Consider the following 17,846-nt stretch of genomic DNA (forward strand, 5'->3'; position numbering starts at 1 on the left):
GGAAGGTGGTTACTGGGGATCACATTTTGTACATAGTATTTGCGAAGGTCAGGCCCATCTGTGTATATGCACAATGTCCCCTTTGTCCTGTGGGGACTGTCCACCTTACCTTACCCTCATGAATCTGCTGGACCTTGGCCCCCACCCAGCAGCTCCTTCCACCCAGACCCACTCATGGTACCAACTCAAAACAGACCAATGAGGCAGCTCTGCGTGACTTTATTACCGGCAAGCAAAGGAGAGGACGAAGGCTAGGAATATAAATATCTGCAAAAGACCAGCCGAGTCAGGAAGCAAGGAAGCTCAGAGGGTCAGCAGATGGGCTGGGGCCAGCAGGAAGGTAGGGTCTGGACGGCCATTCCAGCAGCTCACGGCCTCCTGGGATGCCCGGGCCCGGGGGCGGAGCGCCGGTCACGGTTGAGGGCCGTGGGCTGGGCAAGCGGGAGCTTGCAGGTGGTGTCCTGGCACAGGCAGCTTTCAATGTGGGTGTAGGTGTGCCGCAGTGAGCGACCGCCCGGGCAGTGCAGCACCACCTCACGCTGGCTGGTCCGCTCCTCCTTGCAGCAGGAACATTTGTGGTCCAGGGACTGAGCCTCAGCGGAGTACCTGGGGAGGGAGAGTGGGGTGAGGGGCTGAGCCTCAGCCAAGTACCTGGGGAGGGGGAGTGGGGTGAGGATCACTCCCTCCAGGAAGACTTGGAACCCACACCGCCCCCAGCAGGGCAGGAAAGGCCCCGTGGCCCGCACAGCCCCCATAGCATGGGGACTCACATGGCGAAGGTCCCGCAGGACCCCGAGCAGTAGTTCATGTTGACCGTGTTGGTGCAGCCTGCATGTGTGATTGTCCTCCTAACCGGGATGGTGGAGCAGGGGATTCTGGTCTCATTGAGGGGGGTGCCTGAAAGAGGGTGAGGTGGGGTTCTGGGGATTACATAGGCTCCCTCTCTGCTCTCTCTTGGTCCCTGGGATGGGACTCTCTCCACCCCAAGCAAACTGCCATCAGCCACTCTCCAGGGAGGCAAGTACCCGCCTCCAGCTGCCTGCTGGCAAACTGGATTCTGTCTTGCTCCTGCCTGGGATGGCATTACAGCTCCCTCAACACCCCAGTTTCATCCCCTTAGTATCCAGATGTGAGTGGAAGGCACAGAGGGGACAGGGGTGCCTCCACTCCCTCAAGGAGGCCCAGGTTGAGCCCACCTGCCAGACCCCACCTAGGTGCCGACCCACCCGAGGTGGTACTCACATTTCTTGCAGCAGCCATTGGGCATGAGGGTTACAGAGCCCTGGGGGGGAGGGGGATGAGAATGAGCCAGAGCCCCCCACATTGAAGGGCAAGCACCCCCTCCTGCCTTGGAGTTTGGGAGGGGTAGTTCCTGTAGAAGGGCCCCCAGCACAGGGCCTCCTGCTGCCCCACCAGTGGGGACTCAGCCTGCTCACCGGGAGGCAGTCTCTGGCGTCGAAGTTGGGGCAGGTGATGTTGGAGACAGAGGAGATGAGCTGGTTGTGAATTTTCACGCAGCTGAAGAAGGTGCAGTTGTTCTTGGGGTCTTGCTTCATGTCCCCAGGCTGGGGGCAGAGCAAAGACTGGGTTAGGGCGAGCAGCAGACCTGTGGGGCCCCCCAGACCCTGGTCCGCCCAGAGCACAGACCAGAAACACCCTGGCTGGGCCGAGTCCCCAACCCCGGGTCAAACGCAGCACCTCTGGCAGAACAGGTTTGTGGGGCCAGGACCTTGAAACAAGTGGCCCCCAGTGGGGGCACCAGGGACAAGTGCCGGCCCATAGTGGGCCAAAAAGGACATTTGTGCCCTAAACCTCAGAACCTGAGATGTTATGTGGACAAAGGGACATTATAGATGTAACGAAGTTGAAGATGTAAGTTAATTAAGATCATCATGGACTACCCAAAAAACAAAAATCCAAACCCACTGCTGTCGGGTGGATTCTGACTCATATAGTGAACCGAAAGGACCGAGTAGGACTGCCCCATAGGGTTTCCAAGGAGCAGCTAGTGGATTTGAACTGCCGACCTTTTGGTTAGCAGCCAAGGACTTTACCACTGTGCCACCAGGGCAGGCTGGCCTTAATTCACTGACCAGTGCCCTCAGGAGACACAGAAGGGAAGACACCAGGAGAGGAGTGGGCTTCGTGGAGACTGAGGCAAAAAATGGGGAACACCGAGGATAGCTGGCTACCACCAGAAGCTGGAAGAGGCAAGGAAGGCTCGTCCCTTAGGGCCTTTGGAGGGAGCGTGGCCCTGCCGACACCTTGATTTCGGACTTCTGGCCTTCGGATGGTGAGGGAACACATCCGTGTGGTTTAAAGCCACACAGTTCGCGATAATTATGTTAGGGCCGTCGCAGGACACTCATACGCAGCCTTTTCCATGACTAAGAGGATTCGGCCGGGGAAGCCCCGAGTCTTCCCAGGCCCTGGCCCTGTCCCCTGTGTCAGGAGACGAGCGGGAGACCCCGCCCTCCTGGCCCGCCCACAGCCCCGGGGCCCCGCCCGCAGCCCCAGGGCCCCGCCTGCAGCTCCGCCCACAGCCCCAGGGCCCCGCCCGCAGCTCCGCCCGCAGCCCCCGGGGCCCCGCCCACAGTCCCCGGGGCCCCGCCCACAGCCCCAGGGCCCCGCCTGCAGCTCCGCCCATAGCTCCTGGCCCCGCCCACAGCCCCGCCCGGGCCCTGCACAGCCCACCTTCAGGACGAGGTTCTGGTTGTCCTGCTGTCGGATGACGCAGTGGGTCTGCTCACACTTCTTGCAGCACTCGCCGGGGGCCTCCACGAGCTCGAAGCCCTGGGAACACGGCCCGGGGACTGAGCCTGCGGTGGCCACCCACCCCAGGACTCAGCCCACCCCAGCTCCTGGGACCGCTCCCACCGACCGCGGCCTCTCGCGGGCCGGGCGTGCTGCGCACCCACCTCGGACAGGGCTGCCTTTGGAGCCGCCAAGACCCTCCGTCGTGGGAGGCGGTCCCAGGAAGGACGGTAAAGAGGTGGGCGAAGGGGAGCACGTGGAGGGGCGGGCATTGGAAAGGGGAACGGAGCTGTGGTCGGAATCGCCCTTGTCTTTGCTACAATAAGCCTTTAAGACGAGACCGTGGGAAGGGGCATGGGGTGATGGGCTCTCCGGACAGATCTAGAGGGAGGTGAGGGCGCCGGCGCTTACGGGGTTGCAGTGGGTGATGCAGGGCACGTGGGTGCAGTTGATGACGTGCAGCTGGGTCTCCTTGTTCACGTCTTTGGTGCAGAAGCAGTTCTGGCACTTGGAAGCATAAACTGGAGAGCCGGGCTTTGGGCACACGGGAGACGGTGAGGCGTGACCCCCGCGGCTCACCACCCACTTCAGAACCGCCGACTCCTGTCCCTGAGGGCGGCCCTGATCCTGACCCCTGTGAGGGAGCCTCCTAGCGTGGACCCTCACAGGTCCCCCGCCCCGCCCCCGAGTTGCCCAGGAGCCCCACCCTCTCCGCCCCACCTCCGCCTCCATCCCGCGCCCTGCCCCTGCCCCCAGGGCTCACCTGGTACTCAGCATTTTCCACGACACATACGCCCTTGGGCTCTTGGGAAAAAGGGTGAGAACGTGGGTCAGCGACAGAGGGGGGCCTGTGCCCATGGTGGGGGCCTGTGTCCATGGTGGCTGCCTGTGCCCCCCAGAGACTGAAGCCCCCCAGGCCATGCTGCTCACCCTAACCCACAGCCCTGACCCGGGCAAGGTGCCCGATGGTGGCCATCAGAATCCCCCCACCCCACGTCCAGGACCAGGGCGCTGCTCACCACATGAGTAAAGTGGGCAGCACCTCCCAGGGACTGTATTGCTCTTCGGCTCAAATCCCAGTTTGCACGTAGGAGGCTTCTCCAGACACCGGCTGGTGTTGCACTCTGGGAGGGGAGGAGAACGCAAGAACAAGAGCATGGCTCCCTCCAGGGGCCTCTGTAGATGTCCCCCCCCCCCCGCCCCCAGGCCAACCCTGAGCCCACAGCCCTCCTCCAACACTCCAACACGTGGCAACCTTCGCGGTAGGCCATACTGACACTCCAGCCTCCAGCGCAGGCCCTGCGGGGCCCCATGGGTACTCCCCCAACTAGTTCCATCTGGAAGAACTGCCACCCCAGGGGCCACAAGGGCTATGGAGGTGACAGCATGCACCCCAGCCTGCAGGGGACATGCTCAGTGACATCGAGGGCCCGGAGAGAGACCCCGCCAGGAACCCCCTGCCCCCAGGGGTCCTCTTACTGCAGGAAGTAATTTTGCAGCAGGTGTCATCAGGGTTGACCTCCGTGACGGGGTAGGTGCCATCCTCCTCACAACTTGTGGACAGCTGCAGGCTGCATTTCTTGGGCTGGCAGAAAATGCCTCTCCCGCCCTCCAGGCAAAGGCAGTCTTTGCAGTCGAATTCAAAGCGCTCCCCAAACTGCGGGGGAGGGAACGGAGTGAGCCAGGAAGAAGGGCGGCTCGGCTTTGCTGTGGTCAGCTGCACTGGGCAGCCTGCTGAGGAGTCTTGTGGGAAGGCTGTGCCCCTCCCCACCTCTGAGCAGGAGGGTGGCTGCTCATTCAGGGAACTGGTTACTAACAGCACACCGCTGTGACCGTCATCAGGGTTTGCCAGCCTGGGCCTGCTGGCATGCGGCAGGTGCACAACACGTGTCTGGTGGATTCATACAGGTCTGAGCAAACAAATCAGTCATGCACCTGGTGACCATGTGCAAGGAAACACAGGAAACCCTTGGGTAATTAAGGTGTTATCTCAGGTTTGGATACAGTGTCACTGGCCAATGGTGGTGGGTGGACAGGTAAATGGTTGGATAGGTGAGTGGCTGGGTGCTGAGTGGAAGGAAAGGTAGATGGATGGGTGGGTGAGTGAGTGGGTAGGTGTGTGTATGTATGTATGGGTGGATGGACGGCCGAATGAATGGACGGAAGGTGGCTGGGTGGTCAATGAGTGGGTGGATGAGTATGTAGCTGAGTGAATGGGTGACTGGACGGGTAGGTGAATAGATGGATGGGTGAGTGGGTGGGTGAGTGGGTAACTGGATGATGAATGAATAGATGGGTGAGTGGTAAGGTGGCTAAACCCACTAGTTCAGCTGTCCAGGACCTTAATGGCCTGTTACTTGGTTTTTGAGGCTCCCATATTCTCACATCCTCTCTCCCTCCACCACACCCCAGACCCCCAAGTTCTGGGCTGGCAACAGAATCTCCCCCAGTATAAAGGTGGGGGTAGGGGTGCTTACTGCTCTGGGCACGTCATCGGGTCCCACACAACCTGGAAGTGGGGAGGAAATAGATTCTGTTACAAGAGTCCTGGCCCCCACACCCCAGGGAGCTGGGTCAGCCTCATGGCCTCTGGGGACCCAAGGAGGTGGTGGGAGGGAGGGAAAGCCAGCCGGCATGCCAGACAAACTAGAACAGTACAGAACAGAGGACATCCCCGAGACTATCTCCCTGAGATACACTTTAAACCTGGAACCGGGTCTATCTGGAGATCACTTTTACCAAAACAGCACAGTGGCACACAAAATAAAGGATATTACCCATAAGACCAGTGTCCTACTTAAAAAACATCCTATGAGACCAAAACGTCAACAATTTCTCAAAATTAAAGATGAAAAGATAAGGAGGCAGGGAAACTAGAGGACTGGAGAGGGAACAACCTGAAGGCAATGAAGGGGAATGCTGACAAAAACGTGGTGATAAATGGAATTAATGTCACTGAACAACTTGCGTGGAAACTGTCACATGGGAACCTAACTTGCTGTGTAAACTCTCATCAGAAACTCAAGAAAATATTATTTTAAAAAAGCCAGCCGGCAACTTACCGCAATGCCGCACGCAGACGTCGAAGCCGGGGGCGTAGTTCTTGGTGCCCCTAGGACAGAAGCAGCCTTCCACCAGGTGCGTGGTGTTCTGCTTCTGGGAGCTGGGTATGGGGGTCACCGTCAAATGGAGGCACGGACGCGGCTGGACCACTTCGCGCAGATGTTGCCGCCCGGCTCCCCCTGCCGGCCCCGGCCCTGTCCCCCCGCAGGCGGCTCACCTGGACTTGCAGGTGGGCTCCTCCGCAGGCCCGCAGGCCCGGTACTCCCGGTGGGACGGGCAGGTCAGCGCTGGGGAGGGAGGAGGAGTCAGGGGCGGGGCCGGCCAAAGGCGCACGGGTTCTGAGTGACAGGCCTGCCGTCCCGCCCCCAGAGAGGCCCGCGGCCGGCTGGCGGTGCAGCGTTGCGCTCAGCAGGGCGAGGTCCGCAGCACGCCGCCCCTCCAGCCGCTCTAGTCCTGGCCCGCCTCGCCCCCCATCCCGGCCAGGAGCGGCACTCACTGCAGGCCCCCTGGGTGCGGGGTCGCCAGTCCACGCAGATGTCCGCCTGTGCACAGAGGGCCGCGTAGGTCTGCAGGCTGGCGCACTCCAGGCCCTGGCCAGGCGCGAAGCAGCTGTCAAACACGCAGGCGTCGTAGTAGTCCTGCGGCGGCGCCAGGGAGTGACACTGGGCGAACAGGCTGCGGGAGGGCGCGGGTCAGGCTCCAGCAGCAGCGACCCCTCCCCTCGCTCGCAGCCGGCACCTGCCGTGGACCACCCCCATCCCCATGCTGACGGGGCGGGAGGTGGGGGAGAGGGGGTCTGCCAGAGAGGGGTGACCGCAGCCCAGTGACCAGAGGGGCATCTGTGACTGAAGACAGAAGCAGAGAACTGTGGCCATGGGGAGGAGAGTGGGGCTGTGGCCCAGGGATGCAGCTCTGGTCAGGCCCCCAGAGGGAAGCTGCACCTCTCAACCATACCCTGTGGTGGGCCCCTGCCAGCAATGCCTCTGGGGCGGGAGCTTGTTCTCTGATTGCTGCCAGCTGCCCAGGGGATGGCCCAGCCTGCCTCCTCCCCATCAGGCCTGGCCTAACTAGGCGCGAGCCGGCTGGTCTACCCCATGCCTCAAGCCAGCTGAACGTGCGCCCTCCCAGGGGGCAGGTGACATGTAGTCAGGCAAAAAGGCACAGGCGGGAGGGATGAAAAGGCAGCGCAGCCCTGTGGGACCAGGTCCTGGGGTCCGGTGACCCAGCCTCTCACCCTGCACCATCCATCTCCATGGAAGAGGAGAGCAGGCCCAGAGAGGCTGGGCTTCCACACAGCCCTGCAGTCCCCAGAGACCAGGCTGAGGCTCAGACAGGCTGGGCAGGTCACCTGTCTTTGATGAGCTCACAGAGAGGGGACGGCACACAGGAGGTTGTGTTCGCTGGCTTGGTGACAGCTGGGCGCTTGGTGGTGCCCACAGTGTGGGGGCAGTTGGGCTTGGAGGGGTCGTTCACCACCCATTCGTCGGCCACAATCTCGCAGTTGGAGACGATCTCCCCACTGGGCCGCATGCAGTCATCCGCAGTGTTATTGGTGCACGTGCCTACACCATAGGGAGGCCGCCATGAGCCTCTCAGGAGCCAGGCTGGCCCACAGAGGACCCTCCTCACCCCAGACTGTACCCTATGACCAGCCCAGAGGACGGGGGGCACAGACTAGGCCAGGTGACTGGTTCCTCTCAGGGACTGAACCCAGATGATTGTGACAGGCCCCGAGCAGAACAGGAAGCCCACAGCAGCCACCAGGTCCATGCACACACACTCACACACATGCTCACACACATCCATCCACACACACACAGGCACACATGCTCCCACGCACAGGCAACCTCTGCCCCAGTTGCCACCCCGAGCACAAGCTCATTGGCTTACCACACTGGCCCTGGGTGTTGTTGCCAAAAAGCCTGTAGGGCAGCTTGATGGAGAAGGAGAGGCCATTGTAGGAGATGAGGGCGCCCAGCTCGGGGATATCCACCACGTAGTTGATGCCCAGCTCATACACCTGCAGCCCGTCCTTCTGGTAGGGCAGTGCCACTGCCTGCCTGTTGACCTGCACCTGCGCCAGACAGATGGACGCACCAGATCAGGGGGCAGCCGGCAGCGCCCAGAAAGGAGGCTCATCAACTGAGCAGACGCCATGCCCACCCCTGCTCTCAGATCTCTGCCCTCCGCTCTCCCCTTCCTTTTCCCTTCTGACTTCTTTCCAGCAGGACCAGGGGTGAGCCAGCAAGGGCTCTTCCCTCAGAGTCTTCAGGACGTGGGGCCCCCAGGACACCAGCAGTCAGGTGGAGTGAGGTCCCCGATGGAAAAGGCTCAGCTGGGTGAGTCAGGGCCTCACTGCATCCTCCGTCCTCGGGACGGGGCCTCTAACCCAGAGACCTGTGCGCAGAGTGGGCAGGGGCAGGAGCAGGTGAACACACTGGAGGGCCCTTGAGAGGGGCTGCCCCACCACTCTCCCACTTCTGGGAGGCACTGCACCCCAGCCTCCGTGACGCCCTGCCACTCCGCTGTGCCACGTACCTGCACCTTTATGGGCACCATTTGCACTGTCTTGATCAGTACTTCCTGCGTCTTGTGGTGCACGATGAGGGTTCGGGGACAGGAGACCTTGTCGTTGACGTCACAGTGGTAGTTGTCGATGTAGACCCCAAAGTTGTCCACCTTGGGGGTGATCTGTTCCACCAGCACGTATGTGCAGTTGCCCTGGTAGCTGTAGTAGAGCCCGTCGAAGGTGACGTAGTGTGGGTCCCCCCAGCCTGTGCAGTAGCCTGGGGAGGAAGCACCCGTGAGCTGGTGGTGCCCGGCCGGGGGTCCAGGGCTGGGACCCAGGACCCAGGACCTGGTTAGTCCAGAAAAGTCCGGCCCCCGGGCATCTGCCATGGGGTGCCGAGGTACACCCCATGGCAGCACACGCCACAGGCCAGGGTGGGGGGTGACCTGGCCTCAGGTCCAGGAGCTTTGAGCTCAAACCTCAGCTCCAGTCCTTCTCAACCTCAGTGGCACCCTCACCCCCCCGACCACACGGCACCAAGCTAGGTCCTCATTGCCCAGGCCCCAGCCCAAGGTGGTGGGTGGACAAGGGGACCTGTGACAAGTCCCTTGGTCCATGCCTGGCCCTGGCAAACACCCTGCCCTCAGGGGCCACTGTCTGACCAGGGTCTGCACCCAAGGGGCCACAGCCATCTCTTCCTGGAGCCCTAACCACTGAGGAGAGGAGGCAGGAGGACGGCAGCAGGGGTACTCACAGTCGCACTCCCAGTGCCAGCAGCAGCCATCGGGATCCCACACCTCCACGGGCTTGAGGCCGTTGGTGCAGGTGGGCATGGGCGGGGGCTTGCACTCCACCTTCACAATCTCCACCGTGTTGTCGTGCTTGCAGGTGGCCATGAGGCAGTCACAGAGCCTCCAGGTCTCATTCGCCTGCAGGCAGTGGGGGGGCACAGGGTCACATGGCTCCCAGGCCACCCAGACTCAGTCCTGCTCCCCGGGAGGGGGCTGGATGCCTACGGTCTCACCCAGGAGGCTGGAGGCTGAGGGAAGCTGTGCAGGAGGCCCCTCAGCCCTACAGACAGCCCAGGGGTGCGGCTGTGGACAGCCTGAACAATACCTGGCTCTGGGCCTGGGGTACAGCACCCACTCACCACCCACTGACCTGTCGGGGAGGATCAAAGTTAGGGCATCCAGTGGGCGTGGTGGTCGGCGGGGGCGTGGATGGTGTTGTGGAGGGACATGTTGGCTTGGAGGGTGTGCTAGCCGGTGAGGGCGTGGATGGGCAGGACCAGTTGAAGAACTCGAGGGTGCACTCCAGGGAGCAGTTCACGTAATAGCAGAGGTCCCCATGTGTGCCGTTGTACACCACTTCGCCTACGGAGAGGGGGGAGAGGCTGGTGTATGCCCTCAAGTGTCCCCATGGAGGCCTCCAAAGGAAGGCCCATCCTGCCTGCTTCAGGGGCCTGGGGGACATAGCCCTGACAAAGCTGAGTTTTCCCAGAGCCTTTTGTTAGAGAAATCATCCCACATGCTTATGTTCTGGGAAACAGCTGGGCTTACAGCAAGGAGCAAGCAAGACTTCATGATTCACTCCAGCAAACTAAGTTTCCTTTCCCTTCCTTCCTGCCCCTCTCCTCCTGGCCCCCTGGTCTCCCAGGACCCCAGTGGCCTGATCATAAGGAAAGAAAGCATTCAGTGCAAAGCGGCCCTATTGCCACCTCAGTGCATACCAGCCAATGCTAACTCAGTCTCAAGGGAGGAGGTAGGACAGTGGTGGAGCCTCTCAACCACTGCAGAGGACTCCCCGCATTACACCTTCTTCCCCCTCCCCATCCTCTCTCCCCGTGTTGCAGCTCCCTCTTGAACAAAGGCCACCCTTGCCTGTTCTAACATTCTCCTGTGCAATCTGTTCTTAGGTACCCCAACACACCTCTTTGACGTGAGGCCAACCAGGTCCTGGGCTTGTAGGAGCCCTGGCCCCATGCACCCAGCTTCTAGATTCCCCAGGAAGCTGTGTATGGACCTTCAAAAGGACTTCTAAACGACTGGCAGAAGAAGGCAGAAACCCACCACCCTAGGTTGCCAGGGTACAAGAAAGCAATAGCATAGATACCTGGGCTGAAGAATGTGCCATTCAAATAGCAGCACCATATCTCAGTGACGGTTGAGACTGGAGCGCTGCTGTAGATGACGCTGGGTGTGGGCGATGAGCTGACTGCGGAGGTGGACAAACCGGGGGTCTCCGTGGTCATGCTGGTCGTCGCAGAGGTCGTAGGCTCAGTGGTGCTAATGGGGGGTATTGGGCTCCCTGTAGCTGTGCTGATGGTGGGTTTTGGGGTCTTGGTCCCTGGGGTGGTGATGACAGTGAAAGTTGTGCTCCTTATCGTGGTGCTAATGGAAGGTGTTCGGATTGTGGCCCCTGTAGTAGTGCTGACAATGGGAGTTGTTGTCCCCGTGGGGGTGCCAACAATTGTGGTAGCGGTCCCTGGGGTGATGCTGACAGTGAGGGACGTGGAACCTGGGGTGGTACCGACAGTGGCAGTTGTGGTACCTGGGGTGGAGGTTGTGCTCCCTGGGGTGGTACTGACAGTAGGGGTCGTGGTCTCTGGGGTGGTGCTGATGGTGGAGATCGTGGTCCCTGAGGTGGTACTGACAGTGGGGGTCGTGGTCCCTGAGGTGGTACTGACAGTGGGGGTCGTGGTCCCTGAGGTGGTACTGACAGTGGGGGTCGTGGTCCCTTGGGTGGTGCTGATGGTGGAGGTCCTGGTCCCTGAGGTGGCACTGACAGTGGGGGTCGTGGTCCCTGGGGTGGCGCTGATGGTGGAGGTCGTGGTCCCTGATGTGGTACTGACAGTGGGGGTCGTGGTCCCTGGGGTGGTACTGACACTGGGGGTCGTGGTCCCTTGGGTGGTGCTGATGGTGGAGGTCCTGGTCCCTGAGGTGGCACTGACAGTGGGGGTCGTGGTCCCTGGGGTGGCGCTGATGGTGGAGGTCGTGGTCCCTGATGTGGTACTGACAGTGGGGGTCGTGGTCCCTGGGGTGGTACTGACAGTGGGGGTCGTGGTCCCTGGGGTGGTACTGACAGTGGGGGTCGTGGTCCCTGGGGTGGTGCTGATGGTGGAGGTCGTGGTCCCTGAGGTGGTACTGACAGTGGGGGTCGTGGTCCCTGGGGTAGCGCTGATGGTGGAGGTCGTGGTCCCTGAGGTGGTACTGACAGTGGGGGTCGTGGTCCCTGGGGTGGCGCTGATGGTGGAGGTCGTGGTCCCTGAGGTGGTACTGACAGTGGGGGTCGTGGTCCCTGGGGTGGTGCTGACAGTAGGATATGAGGTACCTAGGGTGGTGCTGATGGTGGAGGTCGTGGTCCCTGGGGTGGCGCTGATGGTGGAGGTCGTGGTCCCTGAGGTGGTACTGACAGTGGGGGTCGTGGTCCCTGAGGTGGTACTGACAGTGGGGGTCGTGGTCCGTGGGGTGCTGCTGATGGTGGAGGTCGTGGTCCCTGAGGTGGTACTGACAGTGGGGGTCGTGGTCCCTGGGGTAGCGCTGATGGTGGAGGTCGTGGTCCCTGAGGTGGTACTGACAGTGGGGGTCGTGGTCCCTGGGGTGGCGCTGATGGTGGAGGTCGTGGTCCCTGAGGTGGTACTGACAGTGGGGGTCGTGGTCCCTGGGGTGGTGCTGATGGTGGAGGTCGTGGTCCCTGAGGTGGTACTGACAGTGGGGGTCGTGGTCCCTGGGGTGGTGCCGATGGTGGAGGTCGTAGTCCCTGAGGTGGTACTGACAGTGGGGGTCGTGGTCCCTGGGGTGGCGCTGAGGGTGGAGGTCGTGGTCCCTAAGGTGGTACTGACAGTGGGGGTCGTGGTCCCTGGGGTGGTGCTGACAGTAGGATATGAGGTACCTAGGGTGGTGCTGATGGTGGAGGTCGTGGTCCCTGGGGTGGCGCTGATGCTGGAGGTCGTGGTCCCTGAGGTGGTACTGACAGTGGGGGTCGTGGTCCCTGAGGTGGTACTGACAGTGGGGGTCGTGGTCCGTGGGGAGCTGCTGATGGTGTAGGTCGTGGTCCCTGAGGTGGTACTGACAGTGGGGGTCGTGGTCCCCGAGGTGGTACTGACAGTGGGGGTCGTGGTCCATGGGGTGGTGCTGATGGTGGAGGTCGTGGTCCCTGGGGTGGCGCTGATGGTGGAGGTCGTGGTCCCTGAGGTGGTACTGACAGTGGGGGTCGTGGTCCCTGAGGTGGTACCGACAGTGGGGGTCGTGGTCCGTGGGGTGGTGCTGATGGCGGAGATCATGGTCCCTGAGGTGGTACTGACAATGGGGGTCGTGGTCCCTGGGGTGGCGCTGATGGTGGAGGTCGTGGTCCCTGAGGCGGTACTGACAGTGGGAGTCGTGGTCCCTGGGGTGGTGCTGACAGTAGCAGATAAGGTACCTAGGGTGGTGCTGATGGTGGAGGTCGTGGGCGCTGGGGTGGTGCTGATGGTGGAGGTCGTGGTCCCTGAGATGGTACTGACAGTGGGGGTCGTGGTCCCTGGGGTGGTACTGACAGTGGGGGTCGTGGTCCTGACAGTGGGGGTCGTGGTCCGTGGGGTGGTGCTGATGGTGGAGGTCGTGGTCCCTGAAGTGGTACTGACAGTGGGGGTCGTGGTCCCTGAGGTGGTACTGACAGTGGGGGTCGTGGTCCGTGGGGTGGTGCTGATGGTGGAGGTCGTGGTCCCTGAGGTGGTACTGACAGTGGGGGTCGTGGTCCGTGGGGTGGTGCTGATGGCGGAGGTCGTGGTCCCTGAGGTGGTACTGACAATGGGGGTCGGGCTCCCTGGGGTGCCGCTGATGGTGGAGGTCGTGGTCCCTGAGGCGGTACTGACAGTGGGGGTCGTGATCCCTGAGGTGGTGCTGACAGTAGGAGATAAGGTACCTAGGGTGGTGCTCATGATGGAGGTCGTGGTCCCTGAGGTGGTACTGACAGTGGGGGTCGTGGTCCGTGGGGTGGTGCTGATGGTGGAGGTCGTGGTCCCTGAGGTGGTACCGACAGTGGGGGTCGTGGTCCGTGGGGTGGTGCTGATGGCGGAGGTCGTGGTCCCTGAGGTGGTACTGACAATGGGGGTCGTGGTCCCTGGGGTGGCGCTGATGGTGGAGGTCGTGGTCCCTGAGGCGGTACTGACAGTGGGAGTCGTGGTCCCTGGGGTGGTGCTGACAGTAGGAGATAAGGTACCTAGGGTGGTGCTGATGGTGGAGGTCGTGGGCGCTGGGGTGGTGCTGATGGTGGAGGTCGTGGTCCCTGAGATGGTACTGACAGTGGGGGTCGTGGTCCCTGGGGTGGCGCTAATGGTGGAGGTCGTGGTCCCTGAAGTGGTACTGACAGTGGGGGTCGTGGTCCCTGAGGTGGTACTGACAGTGGGGGTCGTGGTCCGTGGGGTGGTGCTGATGGTGGAGGTCGTGGTCCCTGAGGTGGTACTGACAGTGGGGGTCGTGGTCCGTGGGGTGGTGCTGATGGCGGAGGTCGTGGTCCCTGAGGTGGTACTGACAATGGGGGTCGGGCTCCCTGGGGTGGCGCTGATGGTGGAGGTCGTGGTCCCTGAGGCGGTACTGACAGTGGGGGTCGTGGTCCCTGAGGTGGTGCTGACAGTAGGGGTCGTGGTCCGTGGGGTGGTGCTGATGGTGGAGGTCGTGGTCCCTGAGGTGGTACTGACAGTGGGGGTCGTGGTCCGTGGGGTGGTGCTGATGGCGGAGGTCGTGGTCCCTGAGGTGGTAATGACAGTGGGGGTCGTGGTCCCTGGGGTGGCGCTGATGGTGGACATCGTGGTCCCTGAGGCGGTACTGACAGGGGGAGTCGTGGTCCCTGGGGTGGTGCTGATAGTGGGGGTCGTGGTCCCTGAGGTGGTACTGACAGTGGGGGTCGTGGTCCCTGGGGTGGTGCTGATGGTGGAGGTCGTGGTCCCTGAGGTGGTACTGACAGTGGGGGTCGTGGTCCCTGGGGTGGCGCTGATGGTGGAGGTCGTGGTCCCTGAGGTGGTACTGACAGTGGGGGTCGTGGTCCGTGGGGTGCCGCTGATGGTGGAGATCGTGGTCCCTGAGGTGGTGCTGACAGTGGGGGTCGTGGTCCCTGAGGTGGCGCTGATGGTGGAGGTCGTGGTCCCGGAGGCGGTACTGACAGTGGGGGTCGTGGTCCCTGAGGTGGTACTGACAGTGGGGGTCGTGGTCCCTGGAGTGGCGCTGATGGTGGAGGTCGTGGTCCCTGAGGTGGTACTGACAGTGGGGGTCGTGGTCCCTGGGGTGGTGCTGATGGTGGAGGTCGTGGTCCCTGAGGCGGTACTGACAGTGGGGGTCGTGGTCCGTGGGGTGGTGCTGATGGCGGAGGTCGTGGTCCCTGAGGTGGTACTGACAATGGGGGTCGTGGTAACTGGGGTGGCGCTGATGGTGGAGGTCGTGGTCCCTGAGGCGGTACTGACAGTGGGGGTCGTGGTCCCTGAGGTGGTACTGACAGTGGTGGTCGTGGTCCCTGGGGTGGCGCTGATGGTGGAGGTCGTGGTCCCTGAGGTGGTACTGACAGTGGGGGTCGTGGTCCCTGAGGTGGTACTGACAGTGGGGGTCGTTGTCCCTGGAGTGGCGCTGATGGTGGAGGTCGTGGTCCCTGAGGTGGTACTGACAGTGGGGGTCGTGGTCCCTGAGGCGGTACTGACAGTGGGGGTCGTTGTCCGTGGGGTTGTGCTGATGGTGGAGGTCGTGGTCCCTGAGGTGGCACTGACAGTGGGGGTCGTGGTCCCTGGGGTGGCGCTGACGGTGGAGGTCGTGGTCCCTGATGCGGTACTGACGGTGGGGGTCGTGGTCCCTGAGGTGGTACTGACAGTGGGGGTCGTGGTCCCTGGGGTGGCGCTGATGGTAGAGGTCGTGGTCCCTGAGGTGGTACTGACGGTGGGGGTCGTGGTCCCTGAGGTGGTACTGACAGTGGGGGTCGTGGTCCGTGGGGTGGTGCTGATGGCGGAGGTCGTGGTCCCTGAGGTGGTACTGACAATGGGTGTCGTGGTCCCTGGGGTGGCGCTGATGGTAGAGGTCGTGGTCCCTGAGGCGGTACTGACAGTGGGAGTCGTGGTCCCTGGGGTGGTGCTGACAGTAGGAGATAAGGTACCTAGGGTGGTGCTGATGGTGGAGGTCGTGGTCCCTGAGGCGGTACTGACAGTGGGGGTCGTTGTCCCTGAGGTGGTACTGACAGTGGGGGTCGTGGTCCGTGCGGTGGTGCTGATGGTGGAGGTCGTGGTCCCTGAGGTGGTACTGACAGTGGGGGTCGTGGTCCCTGAGGTGGTACTGACAGTGGGGGTCGTGGTCCCTGGAGTGGCGCTGATGGTGGAGGTCGTGGTCCCTGAGGTGGTACTGACAGTGGGGGTCGTGGTCCCTGGGGTGGTGCTGATGGTGGAGGTCGTGGTCCCTGAGGCGGTACTGACAGTGGGGGTCGTGGTCCGTGGGGTGGTGCTGATGGCGGAGGTCGTGGTCCCTGAGGTGGTACTGACAATGGGGGTCGTGGTAACTGGGGTGGCGCTGATGGTGGAGGTCGTGGTCCCTGAGGCGGTACTGACAGTGGGGGTCGTGGTCCCTGAGGTGGTACTGACAGTGGTGGTCGTGGTCCCTGGGGTGGCGCTGATGGTGGAGGTCGTGGTCCCTGAGGTGGTACTGACAGTGGGGGTCGTGGTCCCTGAGGTGGTACTGACAGTGGGGGTCGTTGTCCCTGGAGTGGCGCTGATGGTGGAGGTCGTGGTCCCTGAGGTGGTACTGACAGTGGGGGTCGTGGTCCCTGAGGCGGTACTGACAGTGGGGGTCGTTGTCCGTGGGGTTGTGCTGATGGTGGAGGTCGTGGTCCCTGAGGTGGCACTGACAGTGGGGGTCGTGGTCCCTGGGGTGGCGCTGACGGTGGAGGTCGTGGTCCCTGATGCGGTACTGACGGTGGGGGTCGTGGTCCCTGAGGTGGTACTGACAGTGGGGGTCGTGGTCCCTGGGGTGGCGCTGATGGTAGAGGTCGTGGTCCCTGAGGTGGTACTGACGGTGGGGGTCGTGGTCCCTGAGGTGGTACTGACAGTGGGGGTCGTGGTCCGTGGGGTGGTGCTGATGGCGGAGGTCGTGGTCCCTGAGGTGGTACTGACAATGGGTGTCGTGGTCCCTGGGGTGGCGCTGATGGTAGAGGTCGTGGTCCCTGAGGCGGTACTGACAGTGGGAGTCGTGGTCCCTGGGGTGGTGCTGACAGTAGGAGATAAGGTACCTAGGGTGGTGCTGATGGTGGAGGTCGTGGTCCCTGAGGTGGTACTGACAGTGGGGGTCGTTGTCCCTGAGGTGGTACTGACAGTGGGGGTCGTGGTCCGTGGGGTGGTGCTGATGGTGGAGGTCTTGGTCCCTGAGGTGGTACTGACAGTGGGGGTCGTGGTCCCTGAGGTGGTACTGACAGTGGGGGTCGTGGTCCCTGGAGTGGCGCTGATGGTGGAGGTCGTGGTCCCTGAGGTGGTACTGACAGTGGGGGTCGTGGTCCCTGGGGTGGTGCTGATGGTGGAGGTCGTGGTCCCTGAGGTGGTACTGACAGTGGGGGTCGTGGTCCCTGAGGCGGTACTGACAGTGGGGGTCGTTGTCCGTGGGGTTGTGCTGATGGTGGAGGTCGTGGTCCCTGAGGTGGCACTGACAGTGGGGGTCGTGGTCCCTGGGGTGGCGCTGACGGTGGAGGTCGTGGTCCCTGATGCGGTACTGACGGTGGGGGTCGTGGTCCCTGAGGTGGTACTGACAGTGGGGGTCGTGGTCCCTGGGGTGGCGCTGATGGTAGAGGTCGTGGTCCCTGAGGTGGTACTGACGGTGGGGGTCGTGGTCCCTGAGGTGGTACTGACAGTGGGGGTCGTGGTCCGTGGGGTGGTGCTGATGGCGGAGGTCGTGGTCCCTGAGGTGGTACTGACAATGGGTGTCGTGGTCCCTGGGGTGGCGCTGATGGTAGAGGTCGTGGTCCCTGAGGCGGTACTGACAGTGGGAGTCGTGGTCCCTGGGGTGGTGCTGACAGTAGGAGATAAGGTACCTAGGGTGGTGCTGATGGTGGAGGTCGTGGTCCCTGAGGTGGTACTGACAGTGGGGGTCGTTGTCCCTGAGGTGGTACTGACAGTGGGGGTCGTGGTCCGTGGGGTGGTGCTGATGGTGGAGGTCGTGGTCCCTGAGGTGGTACTGACAGTGGGGGTCGTGGTCCCTGAGGTGGTACTGACAGTGGGGGTCGTGGTCCCTGGAGTGGCGCTGATGGTGGAGGTCGTGGTCCCTGAGGTGGTACTGACAGTGGGGGTCGTGGTCCCTGGGGTGGTGCTGATGGTGGAGGTCGTGGTCCCTGAGGCGGTACTGACAGTGGGGGTCGTGGTCCGTGGGGTGGTGCTGATGGCGGAGGTCGTGGTCCCTGAGGTGGTACTGACAATGGGGGTCGTGGTAACTGGGGTGGCGCTGATGGTGGAGGTCGTGGTCCCTGAGGCGGTACTGACAGTGGGGGTCGTGGTCCCTGAGGTGGTACTGACAGTGGTGGTCGTGGT

At 62.5% G+C, this 17,846-nt stretch overlaps 1 protein-coding gene across 1 annotated transcript in view; it reads right to left on the reverse strand.

Moving 5' to 3' along the window:
• Window positions 1–368: 368 nt before the first annotated feature.
• Window positions 369–17,846, reverse strand: part of LOC126080709 (mucin-2-like) — a 37,355-nt gene continuing 19,877 nt past the window's right edge. Inside the window, exons 35-58 of the mRNA XM_049891888.1 lie at window positions 15,942–17,150; window positions 14,820–15,239; window positions 14,631–14,724; window positions 13,406–14,053; window positions 10,827–12,151; window positions 10,439–10,478; window positions 9,488–9,699; window positions 9,081–9,255; window positions 8,356–8,603; window positions 7,708–7,891; window positions 7,166–7,379; window positions 6,314–6,492; window positions 6,035–6,104; window positions 5,817–5,917; window positions 5,232–5,263; window positions 4,234–4,411; window positions 3,774–3,878; window positions 3,518–3,558; window positions 3,166–3,288; window positions 2,695–2,793; window positions 1,437–1,565; window positions 1,243–1,282; window positions 771–897; window positions 369–606 (exon numbers count right to left, since the gene is read on the reverse strand). Of these exons, the coding sequence (XP_049747845.1) occupies window positions 369–606; window positions 771–897; window positions 1,243–1,282; window positions 1,437–1,565; window positions 2,695–2,793; window positions 3,166–3,288; window positions 3,518–3,558; window positions 3,774–3,878; window positions 4,234–4,411; window positions 5,232–5,263; window positions 5,817–5,917; window positions 6,035–6,104; window positions 6,314–6,492; window positions 7,166–7,379; window positions 7,708–7,891; window positions 8,356–8,603; window positions 9,081–9,255; window positions 9,488–9,699; window positions 10,439–10,478; window positions 10,827–12,151; window positions 13,406–14,053; window positions 14,631–14,724; window positions 14,820–15,239; window positions 15,942–17,150 (6,231 nt within the window). The remainder of the gene's footprint in view (window positions 607–770; window positions 898–1,242; window positions 1,283–1,436; window positions 1,566–2,694; window positions 2,794–3,165; window positions 3,289–3,517; window positions 3,559–3,773; window positions 3,879–4,233; window positions 4,412–5,231; window positions 5,264–5,816; window positions 5,918–6,034; window positions 6,105–6,313; window positions 6,493–7,165; window positions 7,380–7,707; window positions 7,892–8,355; window positions 8,604–9,080; window positions 9,256–9,487; window positions 9,700–10,438; window positions 10,479–10,826; window positions 12,152–13,405; window positions 14,054–14,630; window positions 14,725–14,819; window positions 15,240–15,941; window positions 17,151–17,846) is intronic.

The sequence above is a fragment of the Elephas maximus genome, chromosome 7 (assembly GCF_024166365.1).
Source record: "Elephas maximus indicus isolate mEleMax1 chromosome 7, mEleMax1 primary haplotype, whole genome shotgun sequence".
Lineage (NCBI taxonomy): Eukaryota > Metazoa > Chordata > Mammalia > Proboscidea > Elephantidae > Elephas > Elephas maximus.